General features: G+C 43.3%; 2 protein-coding genes and 1 long non-coding RNA gene across 3 annotated transcripts; 2 read left to right on the forward strand and 1 right to left on the reverse strand.

The window, feature by feature from the left end:
- The first annotated feature begins 1,444 nt into the window (after window positions 1–1,444).
- Window positions 1,445–3,109, forward strand: LOC138645916 (uncharacterized). Its single transcript, XM_069735399.1, has 2 exons — window positions 1,445–2,030; window positions 2,390–3,109. The coding sequence occupies exons 1-2, from the start codon at window positions 1,620–1,622 to the stop codon at window positions 2,918–2,920; spliced, it is 942 nt and encodes a 313-aa protein (XP_069591500.1). The 5' UTR covers window positions 1,445–1,619; the 3' UTR covers window positions 2,921–3,109.
- Window positions 3,110–4,129: 1,020 nt separating this feature from the next.
- LOC138645041 (uncharacterized) lies at window positions 4,130–8,975 on the reverse strand. Its single transcript, XM_069734045.1, has 2 exons — window positions 8,482–8,975; window positions 4,130–5,541 (listed from the first exon to the last, which is right to left on the reverse strand). Exon 2 carries the CDS (start codon window positions 5,533–5,535, stop codon window positions 4,276–4,278), a length of 1,260 nt encoding a protein of 419 aa, XP_069590146.1. The 5' UTR covers window positions 5,536–5,541; window positions 8,482–8,975; the 3' UTR covers window positions 4,130–4,275.
- Window positions 6,955–7,787, forward strand: LOC138645917 (uncharacterized). Its single transcript, XR_011314810.1, has 3 exons — window positions 6,955–7,033; window positions 7,110–7,184; window positions 7,577–7,787. It is a non-coding gene; the product is annotated as an uncharacterized lncRNA (long non-coding RNA).
- Window positions 8,976–18,163: the final 9,188 nt, after the last annotated feature.

The following is an 18,163-nucleotide window of genomic DNA, read 5'->3' on the forward strand; positions in this document are numbered from 1 at the left end:
TTCTTTTACAGACATGCGCACAAGCGCTCATATTTCACTATCTCTTACATAAACAATCTATACCAGTCTTTATCAGTAGAAAGTTACATCATCTGGAAGGTGAATGAAAGGCTGCTATTGAAAGAAGGAATGCACACATGATTACTTCCATAAAAGGAAATGTCAAGTCAGCAGAAATGTATCTTGTTGTAAGCGAGATTTCTCAGGAAGAAGATAAGATGGATTCCTTTAAGGTGCCTTCACACTGAGCAATATTGCAACGAGAACGACAACGATCTATGACGTTGCAGCGTCCTGGATAACGATATCGTTGTGTTTGACACGCAGCAGCGATCCGGATCCCGCTGTGACATCGCTAGTCGTTGCCGAAAGTTCAGAACTTTATTTGGTCGTTAGATCAGCCTGAATCGTTGTGTTTGACATGAAAAGCAACGACGTCAGCAACGATGAAAGGGGCCGTCGCAGCGTCTTGTTGTGGCCAGGTAGGCGTTATGCATTACAAAAGTAGACGCCTTTAAATTTAGCAATGTCGCTCGTAGATAGATACGCAATTATTTCGAAGATCCCAATATATTACTAATTACAAAAGGAGACGCCATCTGTCATAATGGCCTGGGAGATGGTGTGAACATTATTATAGTAATGTAATTATCACCATACTCCCAAATGCATTCCAAAGACAAAAGGTGATGCCTACATCACATTATTACATTGAAAAAGGCACCCCTTTACATTACATTACAAAAGGTGACGCCAACTGTGACGACAGCCTAGGAGGTAGGTGTGAACTTTACGTAAGGGCGTATTTACAATGCATCACTATTACAAAAGAAGACCCCTTTAAATCACATTATTACATTACAAAAGGTGACGCCATAACGTTATATATTTCAAATGGCTTTGTTGTTACGTCTCACTGAGAACGCTGATAGGTCACATCGGGGTCATGTGTACCTGCGTTCCTAAATATAAACCGCGACTTTACAACTTTTCAATCACTTGTGCGTACTCTGCCATCCACGAGCATCTCGTGTGCGTCTTGGTTCGAAATCCATCGTGTTCCTTCTCCATCAACTCGTGGGCGTCTTGGCTGTAACTTTTGAGCGACCTGTTTGTAGATCTTCAACTCTGCAGCGTTCTCAATTAGTACATCTACGGTGAGTATATCCTTGTGCTGTATTCATTTGCCATGCAGCAATACTAATTTATGTGTATAGAAATAGATGTATACTACATCTCAGCAGTGATTTTTTTAGAGCTTTCATGTTTATAACCAAAGACGCTTTAGCGTCGTAGTATTTCCCTTTTAAGTGGTAATGCAAACGATTTTGTAGTATGGTGTGTTTCACCAACATGAAATTGGCCATTGACAAAATAGCAACCAATAGAATGTACAAATTTTTCAACTCTCAGAATGGATAAAAATAGCCCTCATCCCATCCCCAAATGGTGGCTATGAGGAAACACACAAACGGCCCCCATCCCATCCCCTAAATGGTGGAAATAGTCCCACGGACCATCCCATACAAAAAATGACTGATAACAATAGGAACGGCATACAGCTCATCAAACTTTTATTTTTTGCTGTTTCTTAACTTTTATTTTTTTATTTTTTAAAGATGTCTACAAATGAGCAGGACTTTGTTCGGGCACTCATAGAGATGTACCGCTCCCTGCCCTGTTTGTGGAAGATAAAATCTAAGGATTATAGCAACCGTTACATGAAGAGAGAAGCGTATGAGAAGCTGGTGGCCGTCTACAGGGAGTATCATCCCACAGAGACCGTGGATGAAAACATTGTGAGGAAAAAGATCCAGGCTCTCCGCACAGTTTTCAAAAAAGAGGTCAACAAAGTGGAAAATTCTAAGAAGTCTGGGGCCGGAACTGAGGAAGTCTATGTGCCCAGGCTGTGGTATTACGACCTGATGGCATTCACTAGAGACCAAGAAATCCCTCGCCCGTGCCAGACTGTGACTAGCCTTTGTGAGCCATCGCCCGAAGATATCCTGCCTGAGTCTCCTGACGACCATGTAAGTAGCCCCAAGCTTCCCTTCTTGTAGCATGCCGTGTGTCTTGTATGTTTATGAGACTGCATGGCTTCCAGTAATAGTGAGTCACGTTGTTCATGTTTAATCCCCCTGATGATAACAGCTGCCACTTCCTGTGTCCGTAATTAACATATTGTGTCTTCCGCACATTCGTACAGTATTGCCGGCCAATGTAGTTCAGCACAGCTCTTTAACCCCTTTGTTTTTTAACCCAGGTAACTGTTCCTCATAGGTTCCAATGGGCATAGAGGTGTTTGGGGAGGTGTGGGCTCTCTAGGGATGTGTGGCAGAGTCGTTTGTATGTTATTTATTTTAAATTTTTGTTTTTCATGTAATTGCAGGTGCCTCTGCAACAGCGGGAAACAACGGAAGCGAACAATGTCCAGTCCCCTCAGTCCTCCAGTAGCCCGTCTGTCGAGGAGCAGACATGTCCACTGCGCCCATCTAGAAAAAGAAAATCAACAGCAGCCACACCTGTGGATCTCCTGGCAGTGGCCAACAGCATCTTGTCGAAGCACGTCACAACCAAACTCTCCCCATTCGCATCCTTGGTTGAGGAACGTTTAAACAGACTGGATGATACCCAAAGATCTCACGCGGAGAGAATAATGTTTGACGTTATGAACGCGGCAGCCGCAGGAAAACTATGCGACACATCAACATTGAGCATTGACGTCCGTCAGCCCAGTGCCCATTTTTATTGGGGACACCAACAGGAGCCCATGCACAGCACTCCTGTCCGCAGACCTGGGCCACATAATTCTCAGTTCCGGACACCACCTGCACCCCCTTCTTTTGGTGACTTATCACAAGGACCTCCTATAGCCACGCACCACTACAGTGAGATGGACACTTACTACCAAAATTTGTAGTGTTGTAGTTTAAATAAATGAGACTTGTGTTTTAGATGCTCCACAAGTAATCCCCTATGCCTTCTCCCCTGCAGGCATCCTCCTGGCACCCGGTCATTAATCCCCTATGCCTCATCAACATTAAAAAAGTATTGAAATAACAAATAATAAAATTTTTAATACAAATAATAAAATTTTTGGTTTCTTAAATTTGTGTATGTACTACGTGTCTCTTTGGCTTGGCAATAAATGACGCCGCTGGTCAATATACTACGTTGCTGGGCAATATGCGACGGGGACATGCAAATGCTAGAATACCCAATACATTACCGTCACACATAACTATATTGTTAACGATATCGTTGCTTTTTGTGACGTAGCAACGATATCGTTAACTAAATTGTTGTGTGACGGTAATGTATGCTGGGAGATCATTGGTCGCTGGGGAAAGTACAGCACTTTTTGTGGTTGCTGAATCTCCCGCTGACATCGCTGAATCGGCGTTAAACACAGCATGTGTAACGCCGATTCAGCGATGTCGTCACAAGAAACAAGGGAAACATTGGGTTAATAAGTGCAGGGCCACTCTTAGTAACGTGATGTTTACCATGGTTACCGTTGTCAATGTTTAAAAAACAAACAGTACATACATTCCCGCTGTATGGTCAAGTCCCTCGCCTTCGGCTTCCCGCACTGACTGGTGAGCGCCGTCCGGTAGTAAAGCACAGCGTTGACATCACCGTTGTACTTTACGCCCGGCGCTGAGTCAGTGCTGGAAGCTGAAGGCGAGGGACATGACTATACAGCGTGAATGTAAGTATGTATTGTAATTTTTTTTTTAACATTTACAACGGTAACCAGGGTAAACATCGGGTTAATAATCGCGGCCCTGCACTTAGTAACCCGATGTTTACCCTGGTTACCCGTGGACTTCTGGATCGGTGCTCGCTGGAGAGCTGTCTGTGTGACAGCTCTCCAGCGACCAAACAGCGATCGACATCATTGTCGGTATCGCTGCAGAGTCGATGAGTGTGAAGGTACCTTTAGAATATGGTGAACATCTACTAATATATATATACACACACACATCAGGAAATCACTAGTGCATAGGATGCTGAAGACTCACAGGTTTCATATGATTGATACAGAAGTAGAGTATGTTCATAGATATATATGTTTATTGGTATGTATTGGTATGTATGTAAAATAATAAGAAATAACAAATAGATATATCGTTATGTTCACATTTATTACAGAAAAAGGAGTATCATGGGTCATCCAAAAATTGTTAAAAATGAGCACTTTTACACTAGAGCACTTGAACCCCCCAACAATATCATCCATAATACATGGTATAAGTTATGCCAACAGTTACGTTACAGCTGTTGATACTGCCATGGGACAGCCCCTGGCCCATTGAAAAAGTCAGAGTATTTGTCCCTGCTATTAGTTGCATCATCACAGTACCTTCCAGAACCCAGACTTTCCAAACCACAAACCCTGTGCGCGTCTAGACGCCATTCGCCCTGGGTTACATCTCCGTTACCCTGGTCCACAGAGTCTACATACTGTGTAGGGCTGTATGCAGTGGCATCACGGCGACGTAGAAAGTTGTGGAGGACACAACAAGCAAGCACCACAGAGTCAATAGACGTTAGTTTCATGTTTAGTGCTGTGTGGAAAACCCGAAATCGGTTTGCCATAATTCCGAATGCATTTTCAACAACGCGTCTAGCTCTTGAAAGTCTGTAATTAAAGATTCGTCGTTCCGGTGTCAGAGTCTTCTGGGAGAAGGGCTTCAAAAGGTTCGGATGCAGTGGGAAAGCCTCATCTCCGACAAAGACAAAGTTCATGTTTTCTGTTGTGTCACTGTTGGGCGGCAAGGCAAGTTTATTATTTTTCAAGCGTTCCCCAAAATCTGTGTGCTCCAAAACTCCTCCATCGGATACTCTCCCGTTAATCCCAACAGACACACTTATGAAATCATAGTTAGCATTTACGAGGGCCATGAGAATTATGCTGAAATATCCCTTATAGTTATAATAAAAGGAGCCAGAGTGTGGTGGTTGGGTGATGCGTACATGTTTGCCATCCAAGGCCCCACCGCAATTCGGGAACTGCCATTGCTCCTCAAATCCCCTAGAAATCTCTTTCCAGTCATCCGGGGTCTGTGGGAAAGGCATGTAACTGCGGTGTAAAACTGAGACAATAGCTTTGCATGTCTCTGGGATGATGACGCTGAGTAGGGATCGGGATATAGCTGCGCTGTAATGCAAGTCTTGCATAGACCTGCCAGTCGCCAGGAAACGCAGCGTGACAGCCAGCCTCTCATCCACTGGGACAGCTGCTCTCATCTGTGTATTTTGCCGCCTGATATAAGGTTCTACGGCTGCAAGTAGGACATTAAATGAGTCCTCCGACATTCTCAGGTAGTTACGAAAATCATGCGGGTTGTTATCCTGCAGTTCCCTTATAAGGCCCATATGGGACAATTGATTCCTCTTCTGCAGCCACTGTTTGGTCCACATGCGGCGCTGACGCTTTACACGATTGTTTCGCGCTTGAACCTCCAGCTGGTTGTGAGCTTCTACCAATAACGCGGCCGCAACAATCACAGGTACATCCGAATGAGACATGGCAACCTGAGAAAGGAAAAAAGAAAAAAAAAAATTACTACATATAATTTTCAAAACTAACAAGACATCCAATACTGTAATGCATTCTCCGTTGCGTCACCGATGCTGCACCATTTGACAAAAATGTTAACATAGGATGTAAGGTACTATATATATATAAATATATATATATATATATATATATATATATATATATATATATATATATATATATATGTATATATATATATATATACACATACATACACACACATACATATATACATACACAGAGATATACATGGCTAATTGTAAGCAACGTTAACACAACAGCATATAACACAACAGCCATACCCCATAGATACCCTCCATTAAATGTACCATCCACTGAAACAAACAGGACGATGAGCGCTGCTGATTTATAACGGGAACGCCAAATAGTGACTTCTGGAGCCGACGTCACACCCGCGACGGTGTGCATAAATGGAGACGCTATAGCGTTGCGAATTGCGCGCCAGAACGGTAGAATCAAGGACCTCCTCTGGGCGTGGCTGGGTGGTGCCATACAGCGTCTCTCTTGCTAAAATGGCGGCGAGACAGCGATGTCCTCCTTTGGGGCAGACAGAGGTCCGTTTTTTTGTAAAAAAAATGGATGCCATGGACTATGAGGGCCGGGAGAGTCGCCCAGCACACCCAAATCTACATAAGAATGAGGTGTTGCGCCACATTGCCCAGAAGATGGAGCGGAGGTTCGGCATCCGGCGCAGTGCGCTGCAGCTACGCAAAAAGTGGGCCGACCTCCGGTACAAACAGCCACTTTATCTGGCAACGTTGCGGGCAGAGACCAGGCAAGGCAAGTAACAGTATAGTGTAATTGGGAGACACACAGTATCGGGAGGGGGGAATAGGGACACTCGCACTGCCGTGTGGCGCTTCCCACCTTCTATATATGTACCTCGATTTGGGGAGTTAAATTTAAATTTTATTCCTTTATGCCACTGGCCTAGGTTTGTTATTTGTGGGGGTGTCGGAAGCTCTGTACTTTGGTGTGTAAACATTGTGTTTCTTTATTTTTTGTGTATAGAGAGACAACGCCAGCAGAGGACTACAGCGGCCAGCAGCGTACGCCCACAGCCAGGGCCGTCACGTAAGTTACCCCTCATGTCTGGCAATTGCGATGGCGCCTACTTAATTTTTTATTTAAGTCGACAGCTCTGTACTTCTGGTGTCTAAACCTTGCGTGTCTTTTTTTGGGGTGTAGAGAGACGCCGCCGGCAGAGGACAGCACCCACTGCAGCCAGCAGTACAGCGGCTAGCAGCGGAAGCCCACACCCAGTGTCGTCACGTAAGTTAACCACCCTTTTTTAGAATTTAATGACGCCATACGGGCCATTAGTAGGGAGGTTAAATATTGTGTACATTACAGGTGCAGTAACCCCACCGCAGGCCACAACCCCGCCCTTTCGCCACCCATCTTCCTCCCCCGGGTCTGCGTCATTCTCTCCAGCGACAAGCATTCGTAAGTGACAAAACCAGCGAGCGCTTCACCACAGTCAGTTCAATTGTTAACCAGATATGTATTTGCTTCCTTTCAGCAGCAGGAGCTGTGGCCCGAGCCAGGGGATGGGTGGTCAGCAGCTCTGCGGATGAGCAACAGGCGTCCCTTTTCCGTAAGTATTGAGAAAGTGGGAGGGGGTTATCGGTGGGATGTCACATTTGACAACGACTAAACGGACCCTAAAACATTGAACCTAAAAAAAGCCCTCTGGGGCAGTAGAAAATTGAGTGTGTAGTTACAAGTACCATTTTACAATAAACGAATTACTAACGATCATTACCAGCTATACGACCTGGTCGTGATCGTTGGTAAGTCACTGTGTGGTCGCTGGGTCGCTGTCACACAGAACGATTGCGTTAACAATATCGTTGCAACTTCACAGAAATCAAAGATATCGTTACAAAAATCGTTATTTTTGACGGTACGGTAAAATTGCTGGTTATGTAAACACATGCCACCGTTGCAGCTTTATCACTGTCCATTCTCCAACCTCTTCTATCACAGAACCGGACACCGTGAGAGAGCTGCTGGCCAAGCAAGACCGCCTGGAGCGGACAGCAGCGCTCATGCTGCAACAAGTACAGCAACATGGCCGCACGCTGCGACACCTCTTGAGGCGTGGGAGGTTCTGATTTTTTTTTTTTCTTTCATTGTTTGGGATATTGTTCTGTTCCTTGTTATTTTTCAGTTAACAACATAAAAAAAGTTTGATTTGACACAATTATGTTTGGTTTATTGTCTCTATAGCCACCGGCAACACACCGTGCGCCAAGAAACGTCGCCACACACACTTTTTGGCCCACATAATATCTCCAGTAGTTAAAAATGAAAAGACTGCAGCTTGGTGTGTCTGTAGTATACAGATATGAGGTGGGCCAAAAATATTACATGCATCTCCATAATCACACAAATTGAGGGGACAATGGTTGTCACACGGTACATATCTATGCTCACCTGCCAGGTGTCAGAAATAGTGAATTCAGGAGCCTGTATATGTTTATCATGAATTCATTTTTCTGACACCGTACTTGATGAATATAGATAGCGTGACAGTGATTGTCTCTTGATAAAAAAAAAATAAGGTCAGTTTGTGAAAAAAAAAAATTTAGTTTACCAGTTGTGAGCTGTTTTTATTTACTTGCGGAGCAGGCCAGGGACAGCTAAGCCAAGGTAGACACAAAAGAGTTGGTTGGCCTTACCATATAGTTTGCGCAAAAAATGCTACACAGCGCCAAATACTTTGCAAACTGCATCCGAAAGTGCCTCCATCTTGTGTGTCCGCTTACCAGATGCACAAGATAGCTGCCAGATATGTTTTATACATTACTATACCATATACTTTAGATAAGCATTGCGTCTAACATTACTACACAGCCATTACTATACAAAAAAAAAAAAATTGAACATACCGTTTATGAGCAATAAAAGAACCGATGAAGACGCCGGCAGTGGAGTACGGCGTTCCGAACAGAACGTTCACGGTAGAAGAGGATCGTAGCTGGAGAAGGATCGTTCCGGACAGGACGCTAGAAATGCAGGGAAAAACAGGCATACGCAGCTCTCGAACAATGTGAATCAATCGCTGTAGAGTCGCGGTTTATATTCTGAGACGCCGGGACGTCACATCCTGGGTGACACCTATCTGGGTGTCACCCACCTGGGTGACACCTATCTGACTACGCTGCCAATTCATCGGATCGTTAACCACTGCTGTTTGACGTGAAGCAAGCAACCAGCGACAACGATCCGTGAGTCGCTGTTACGTCACTGTATCGCTCCGGCATCGTTCGAACGTTGGTGTGTTTGACGTCTCTACAGCGATCTAAACAGCGACGCTCCAGCGATCGCCTTTTGGTCGTATCGTTGTCTATATCGCTGCAGCGTCGCTCAGTGTGAAGGTACCTTTAGTTCAGTCTGATCTCCACAATTCCCCCCTTTGACATTTTCTTTTATTTATTTTATTACCACAGGGCCAAAGACAAAGCCTTTATTTGGTATTACACATGTACATGCTTGTATTCAATAAGAGAATCAAATCTAGTATTAATTCTTCCGTTTAACTCTCGCAACCTTTTCTTTGTTTTGCAATAAGTACAGATATTACAAAGGGATAGCAAAATAAGCGCAATAATCAGTATTAGCAAAGGATAACATAAGAGAAGAAGGAAAAAAACTTTATACTCTTGCATCTATTACACAAAGTTTATCTGTGCATACTGAGATACTCTTGAGCACAATCTGGAATAGTACGTATATGACTACAATAATCATAACTATATGTATTATGCTCTGCATAATCCCAGCAACCCACCCACCGATTCCTCTGAACCAGTTGGCTGGGTTAAGAAAAGAAAAGGTATCTGACCACCAGCTATCCTTATTCTGGTCATTGTCTTTGTCATACTGATCCCTGAGTCGTTGTACGTCCTTTAATTTAAATGTCATACTCATAGTACTATTCGGGTCTATATAATGACAGCAGGTGGGTCCGATGATTTGACACATACCCCCTTGTGAGGCAGTTAGGTAATCCAATACCAGGGTATGTTGGTTAGTGACTATTATAAGCTGATTCTGTACAGCTATACTAGTGTTTAGTATATCCAATATATCCCAGATCTGATCATCTAGATAATCCGTGGCTCTAACTAATTTATCCCACATCTGTGTTAACATAGGATAAATAAAAATGGTACTAGCAATTTTGTTAGGAATTTCCATTTGTACTATATGTGGCCTCCCCGAGGGACGTGGTGAGTTATCTGCAGCTCTTTTATACAGTGTGTGCTTGGGCACGGCTTGCATATTCACTTGTTTATTTGAAATTATGAATGTAGCCGGGGTTAGGCGTCCTAATGTACAAGTACCCTTTATACCTACGGGAAGCCATTTATATGCTCCTTCTCCGCATATCCAAAATGTACCTTCAGGCAGATCCCATAGAGCTGAGTGCTGCAATACCAATCTGTGAGCCAAGTCCACAAATCTAGATACATTCTGAAGCATACACCAAGAGGGTTTTTGTCCCAAGGGGCTACAGTACCCGGCTGCGGGATTCCCACATACAGGCATTCCTTTGATATACTCATCGGATTTATTACAAACCAGGTTCCCCAGCTTACTTGTACAACTGTTTGCATCACCTTGGGGGAACAATTTAGAATGTTTCCATTTTCTATTATGTATGTATCTTTCCAATACTACAGGTTTGAAAGCATCAGAGGGGGGGACGGTTGTACTGAAACTAAGCTGTAGATTTTCTGTGGGGACCTGTCCTAAATTAGTTAATCCAGTCTTATTTCTAGGTACCCATTTTCCTCCCCTAAATGCTAAATATTGTAGATGTGTGTTACTCCCTGAGAGATTACCCTGCCACCAAGGAAATTCTACCCATCCCACAATTGGTATGGCGATTGTAGTATTCCACAGCCTAGCATTACCAATTTGGTTGTTGGCCAGGTTGTCTGAACAATTAGGCCAAGCGAATATTTCTTCTGCTAATACGGGAACTGCTAGAAAAGGTATACTTGTGGCTGATACCGGCGAATGGGTACAGATCCAACAATCTGTCAGGGTTTGTGTATTGTTTAACAAGTCATGCACTAATTTTCTATGATGTTGTACGAATCTATTGTTCAAAGGGGTTAGAGAATTCAGTCTATCCCACGCCTCCGTTGAGGTTATCATTATTAACATCAATATCATGAGTTTATACTGCTTTTCTTGCAATGGCTTGCATGTATCCATGATGCCTTTCCTTCAAGCTTGACTGATGTAGGTGTTGTCAACAGGACTTGGAAGGGTCCGTCAAACCTTGGTTCTAGAGCCTTTCTGGTGTGTCTTTTTACATAGACTTGATCACCTGGTTCCAACTTGTGACTTCCTTCTGTGTTGTCAGGATCTGGAAGGGAAGCAAAAACTTGTGCATGCACCTTAGTTAATTGTTTCTGAAGATTTTGCACATAAGAAGTCAATGACTCAATATTTAACACAAGTTGCTGTGGAAAATAACATCCTAAATTGGCAGTCCTGCCAAACAAAATTTCATATGGAGACAGTTTAGTCTTACCCCTTGGGGTATTGCGTATTGAGTAAAGGGCCAGTGAAAGGCATTCTGTCCAAGGCTTTCCTGTTTCAGCCATGGCTTTCTGTATTTTTAATTTTAAAGTTCCATTCATGCGTTCCACCTTACCAGAACTTTGAGGATGGTACGGAGTGTGTAACTGACTTTCAACACCCAACATTTTCAGTACATTTTGAAATATTTCTCCAGTGAAATGAGTACCCCTATCTGACTCGATCACTTCAGGGAGACCGTAACGGGGTATCAGTTCGGCAACTAGCTTTACAGCAGTGTTTTTAGCTGAAGCCTTCCGAACTGGATAGGCCTCTGGCCACCCCGAGAACATGTCCACACATACCAACACATACTCATACCCATTACTTTTTGGCAGCTGGATAAAGTCTATTTGTAATCGCTGAAACGGGTAGAGAGGTCGGACGTGGTGCTTCATAGGGGTCTTTGTTGTCTGTCCGGGATTATGTGTCAGGCATATAGCGCATGCAGCACAATAGTCTCTTGCATAGTTGCCAAAACCTGGAGCCAACCAGACTTGCTTTGCCAGTAGTGTCATTGCATTTGCAGACACATGAGTAGGGTGGTGCAGTCCACCAACTACAATCGGATACCAGGCTCTAGGTAGACATATTAGTCCATCTTTCTTCCAAATTCCCGCTTGTTCTTCTGCCCCTTCCTTTTTCCACCTGTCCCTCTCCTCTTCTCCTGCATCTTCCTGTGCTTGTCTCAGTCTATCTTCAGTATTTTCTGTGAGGTTTACAGTATGGACCTGTTGTAAGGGTTTGACTGCTGCTGCTTTGGCTGCTTTATCAGCCCTATCATTTCCCCTAGATTCCCTAGTGTCGAGTCTCACATGTGCAGCTACCTTGATTACTGCTACTTCTTTTGTTTCTTGTGCAGCCTCTAAGATCTGTTTGATCAGAGAAGCATGTTTTACAGGTTGTCCTGACGCTGTCATGTAACCTCTAGCTCTCCAGATTACTCCAAAATCAAACACAATACCATGTGCATACCTAGAATCAGTGTATATATTAGCTGTCTGGTTCTCAGCTATTTTAAGAGCTTCAATCAATGCTGTTAGTTCTGCTTCTTGTGCAGACTGTTTCGGTGGAAGTGGTTCTGCTTTGAGAGTTTCAGATTCTGACACAACTGCATACCCTGTATGGAAGTTACCTGTGTCATCTGCAAACCTACTACCATCTATAAACAGCTCTAAATCTGGATTTTGAAGTGGTGTTTCGGATACATTGGGTAAGCCTACCGTTTCTTGTAAAATGAGCTCTGTACAATCATGTGTGTCTGTAGGGAAAAAATTTGCGTGTGGATCAGTGTCCTTATTCCCCCCGTCAGACTCGAGAGGTAGCAGTGTAGCTATATTGAGAGTCTGAAGCCTAGCAAATGTGATAGTAGAGGGGAGCAACAAAGAACACTGTAGCCGCAAATGTCTGGCCATGGAAATGTGTTTTGGTTGGACCTGGTTTAATATCCCATAAACATCATGTGTAGTTTGAACTGTGAGTGGATGCTCTAGGACAATTTCTGATGCTTTGTCCAACAATAGTGAGACAGCAACAACTACACGTACACAGGTTGGCGCTGCTCTAGCTACGGGATCTAACCTTGCTGAAAGATATGCAATTGGTCTTTGTTTCCCTGCATGCTTCTGGGTAAGAACTCCTGTAGCATGGGAATCAACTTCTGCAGCCATAAGCTGAAATGGTTTGGTGTAGTCTGGTAGCCCTAACGCTGGAGCTGAAACAAGGGCATCTTTTAATTGTTGGAACGAAATCTGACCTTCTTTTGTCAACAAATAAGGTTCACTTTTTACACAGTCATACAGTGGTTGCATTAGTTGACTGGCATGTATAATCCATTGTCTACAATGAGACACTATTCCTAAAAATGCTCGTAGCTGTTTATGATTTCTAGGCTCATTCATCTGTCTTATTGCTTCAGTTCTTTGTGGTGTAAGATGCTTTTTACCTTGAGAAATGCAATGACCTAGAAAGACCACTTTGGTCTGACAAACTTGTAGCTTTTGTCTATTCACTTTACACCCTTCTTTTTCTAAAAAACATAGTAAACTCACAGTGGACCTTTCTGCAGTTTCTAGATCTGGGCAGCAAAGTAGTAGGTCATCCACATACTGCAAAATTACTACCTGTGGTTCGGGTTCAAACCTCTGAAGGACTGTTTGTAGGGCATTTGAATAAAGAGTAGGGGAGTGTATCATTCCCTGTGGAAGGCGTGTCCACGCCAACTGTTTGCCCTTAAATGTAAATGCAAACAAATGCCAACTGTCTTGGTGTAAAGGAACCGAGAAAAATGCATTTGAAAGATCTATTACAGTAAATACTTGAGAACTGGCTGGTATCTGTGATAGTAACGTATGAGGATTGGGTACAACTGGGGTGATTGGATCTAGAACTTTGTTTATTTCTCTTAAATCATGTACCATACGATATTTGGGCATAGAACTCTTATCAAGAGTTCTCTTTTTGACTGGATACAGAGGAGTGTTAGCAGGTGATTGTATCTCTACCAAAACTCCTTTCTCTTTATATCCCTCTATCTGTTTTGTAATCGCTAGTTCCTGCTGGGCACTCACAGGGTATTGTCTGAGCTGTGGGAGAACAGTTCCTGGTTGCACAGATAGTTTTACAGGAGAGATATGCAATAGTCCCACATCGGTGTCACCCTGTGCCCACAGTGTTTCTGGGACCATTGAGAGGTCTAGATCTGTGGTGTACTCTTTTTCTTCAGCATAATCCTCAAAAGCCTGAATTCTAACATATTGTTCTAATGTTTCTGCATCATCAGGGATAGTCAGTATAACTGTGCCATCTTCCCTAAAATTGATGTTAGCTTCTAATTTCTTTAGGACATCAGTTCCTAACAAACATGTTGGGGCACCTCTGGCATACAAAAATCTGGATGCAAAACATTTAGGTCCTAATGAGACCTCTAGGGGCACAGTATATGGCAGTGTTCAAATTACCCCATCATAACCCTCAGCAAAAGTTGTTTGTTCTGAAATATCTTCCGGATTCGGAAGAAAATCTTGATTCAAAATTGAGGAAGTTGCACCTGTATCTATCAAAAATGGAATCTCTCTCCCCCCCACATTCACCTGTATCATAGGTCTTCTAGCTGGTAGGGAAGTTTGTAACACATCGAGTCAATCTGAATCTGGTATGGGACCATCTATGATGGTAGATTTCTGCTGGTTGTCCGTTTGGGGAGGGTTATTTCTGGGAACAAATTTGCCTGACTTTATATCTGCCAACTTCTTCCTGCACTCTCTTTGGAAATGACCTGGCTTTTTACAGTAGTGGCAAGGAAAGTTGTGTCTCACTCTTCCTCCTGTATTAGCTTGTGCTATTCTAACAGGCTTACGATTCTCTCTCATATCCATGACTATTCCTAAACATCGTTGTTTCACAATATTTGGTTGTTCAATTGTTCTCCAATCTGGAGTAGAGGATTTAAATTTTTCTCTGATTTTCGGATCTAGCCCCTCTATTAATTGTTTTGTAAAAAGTCTCCTTACTGAAGCATCAGTCAAATCCAATCCTTCATCCCTAAAGCTATTTTCTAATTCTTGACTATATTCTTCAATACTTTGCCCAAATTTCTGCATAATCACACCCGTAGATCCCCTTTCCCTCTGTTTTTCTCTCATGAAAATTATTAATGCCTCTGTGAACTGGGTACCTGATGCTTCTGTCTGTAAGGCACCCCCTTCTGCCACTGGTCTATTGGGCTGCAGGTGTGTCAATAATTCCTGAAAAAGTCCGGGGGACATTTTCATTCTACATAATTCTTCCCCGTCCGCCCAGACCCCAGCATGAGTCTGCATGATTTGTTGTATGTATTGTGCAAATCGGATGGGATATTGAGTGGGATCAGGCGCATTATGCAGGAGGGACATACCTTCAGCAGGGGACCAAGGAAAATACTGTCGGGTCTGGTGATATCTAGTTCCCATTACCCCGTCAGCACCAGGTTCCCTAAAGGGTCTTGGTACTACCCTAACAGGGGCAAGTACAGCGCCATGTCTAGGTGTACCACAGACTAGGCAATCATTTCTCCAATCTGGATTTTGTTGTCCACAGTGTGAACATACCCATCCTCCTACCCCACCAAGATTGGGATACAAGGCTGGAAATTGTTTTCCTCCTTCTGCTCCTCCAGATGGTACAAATGATTGGGCTTTTGGATCTAGGTAAGGTGGTGGGATTATGTCACAACTTTTTCCCTTCCCCATAATCCATTTGGAAGTGTCTGGATCATACTCCCAATTCTCCTCTTTAGCTGTTTTTGAGACCTCTATCATACAGTGTATGATTTCTTCCCACCCATTGTCTTTGATAATTCCACCTCGTTCTTTACTCAGTTTTTCCCATTCTGTACTGAACATAAGTGCTTCTGAAATTCCCAATTTTTCTCTTACCCTTCTAATCTGACTTCTGACTGTCTTCCCACATCTTTCCTGTATGATATCTGCTGCTTCCACTTGTCCTAAGACGGTTTTTGTCTGTTTATTTCCCATTTTTCTTTTTTTTTTCAATATTAGCTATTTCTACCCCAGGTGACGTTTGGACAATCACTTATCCTAGGTGATGTCTCGTTGCCTTCTCTCCTAGGGAGCTAAAATATTGAAGGGCTGATCTGCTCCATTCTTTCTAATGTGCAGAATGTACTTAAGTGCTATTATGCACGCAAACAGACCCAGCAACACCATACAGATCACAAAACTTTCTGTGTCAGTTAGCATACTTGTCCCAGGCTCATGGACCCGCGTCCTGGGCTCATTCTATCAAACCTTATCCAGAAATGAAGGAGGTTAAGCACTTAAATGAGAGTCAAGCATGGGCGGAGGTCTCCCCGAAAGGACGCAACCACATGACCCAGTTAGGCTGACTTCCGTGTATAAGGCTTATACCCCAACTATTTCGGCTTATTTTTCTACGCACTTTTGCTCTTCTTTCACAACATACCACAACCTTCACTCTGTTCACACACTGCCAGGGACAGGACTCATAAATCTATACAATATAGTAACCCGAGTTTTATAGGTATCTACTCACTACTAGACTAACCCAGCGTGACACGGCTCATAGAGATCTTTCGGATAATACAAGGCAGATAAAAGAGAACTAATAATGTCTCTTACCTGGCCAGGTTTTTCAGTTCATTTGCCGTCCATTATCCCAGATCTCCATTGTCCGTATCCGCAGGTGAATCTCGAGCAAATACTCTCATCTCGGGTCCCTGTTCGGTGCGCCAAAGAAATGTTAAGTCCTTCTCAGTCCCTGGCTTACTAGAGGTAGGGATCCAGAGTAAATGACACGCAAACAAGGTATTGTGTGATCATATACAAGGGAAGCCCAGGAGCACATCTCTCTCTCTGGGCTTTGCCCTCCCTTTATATAGAAAAGAATTATTCTTTTACAGACATGCGCACAAGCGCTCATATTTCACTATCTCTTACATAAACAATCTATACCAGTCTTTATCAGTAGAAAGTTACATCATCTGGAAGGTGAATGAAAGGCTGCTATTGAAAGAAGGAATGCACACATGATTACTTCCATAAAAGGAAATGTCATGTCAGCAGAAATGTATCTTGTTGTAAGCGAGATTTCTCAGGAAGAAGATAAGATGGATTCCTTTAGTTCAGTCTGATCTCCACATGTCCATGGGCTTCCTCTGGTGGTTGTGAGTGGGGCTGCGGCTTCTGAGTTTCCTTCCACAGGTGACGAGGTTAATTCGTTAGCTGGCTGCTCTATTTAACTCCACTTAGATCTTTGCTCCATGCCACCTGTCAATGTTCCAGTATTGGTCTAGTTCACTTCTGGATCGTTCTTGTGACCTGTCTTCTCCAGCAGAAGCTAAGTTCCTGCTTGTTTTTCTCTTGTTGCTAATTTTCTGTCCAGCTTGCTATTTTGACTTTTGTCTTGCTTGCTGGAAGCTCTGGGTTGCAGAGGGGCGCCTCCGCACCGTGAGTCGGTGCGGAGGGTCTTTTTGCGCCCTCTGCGTGGTTTTTTGTACTTTTTGTGCTGACCGCAAAGTTACCTTTCCTATCCTCTGTCTGTTCAGTAAGTCGGGCCTCTCTTTGCTAAAATCTATTTTATCTCTGTGTTTGTGATTTTCATCTTAACTCACAGTCATTATATGTGGGGGGCTGCCTTTTTCCTTTGGGGAATTTCTCTGAGGCAAGGTAGGCTTTATTTTTCTATCTTTAGGGCTAGCTAGTTCTTAGGCTGTGACGAGTTGCATAGGGAGCGTTAGGAGCAATCCACGGCTATTTCTAGTGTGTGTGATAGGATTAGGGATTGCGGTCAGCAGAGTTCCCACGTCCCAGAGCTTGTCCTGTATTATTATTAACTATCAGGTCTTTCCGTGTGCTCTTAACCACCAGGTCCATTATTGTCCTAACCACCAGGTCATAACAGTACAGGTGGCCCAAAGTATTAATGCATCTCAATAGAGGGATAAGAGAAGTTCTGAGACCATTTTTTTTTCTTTGCACTGTGTTTTGCCTTTCTTTTCCCCTAGACCTCTGGGTGGTTCAGAATACAGGTGTAGATATGGACATTCAAGGTCTGTCCTCTTGGATGGATAATCTCACTGCAAGGGTACAAAACATTCAAGATTTTGTGGTTCAGAATCCGATATCAGAGCCTAGGATTCCAATTCCTGATTTTTTTTGGGGGGATAGATCTTCGAGGGGCGTATAATCTTGTGCATATTAAACAGGGCGATGAATGGAAAACAGCATTTAATTTTGAGTACCTGGTTATGCCATTCGGGCTTTCCAATGCTCCATCAGTATTTCAGTCCTTTATGCATGACATCTTCCGAGAGTACCTGGATAAATTCCTGATTGTATATTTGGATGATATTTTGGTCTTCTCGGATGATTGGGAGTCTCACGTGAAGCAGGTCAGAATGGTGTTCCAGGTCCTTCGTGCTAATTCTTTGTTTGTGAAGGGGTCAAAGTGTCTCTT

The sequence above is a fragment of the Ranitomeya imitator genome, chromosome 7 (assembly GCF_032444005.1).
Source record: "Ranitomeya imitator isolate aRanImi1 chromosome 7, aRanImi1.pri, whole genome shotgun sequence".
NCBI lineage: Eukaryota > Metazoa > Chordata > Amphibia > Anura > Dendrobatidae > Ranitomeya > Ranitomeya imitator.

What these genes read in the sequence shown, in the direction of transcription:
- LOC138645041 (XM_069734045.1), bottom strand. Translation starts at nt 5,535, where the DNA reads ATGTCTCATTCGGATGTACCTGTGATTGTTGCGGCCGCGTTATTGGTA.
- LOC138645916 (XM_069735399.1), top strand. Translation starts at nt 1,620, where the DNA reads ATGTCTACAAATGAGCAGGACTTTGTTCGGGCACTCATAGAGATGTAC. An exon ending in CTGAGTCTCCTGACGACCAT is followed by an intron (nt 2,031 to 2,389) that starts GTAAGTAGCCCC and finishes ATGTAATTGCAG; the next exon opens with GTGCCTCTGCAACAGCGGGA.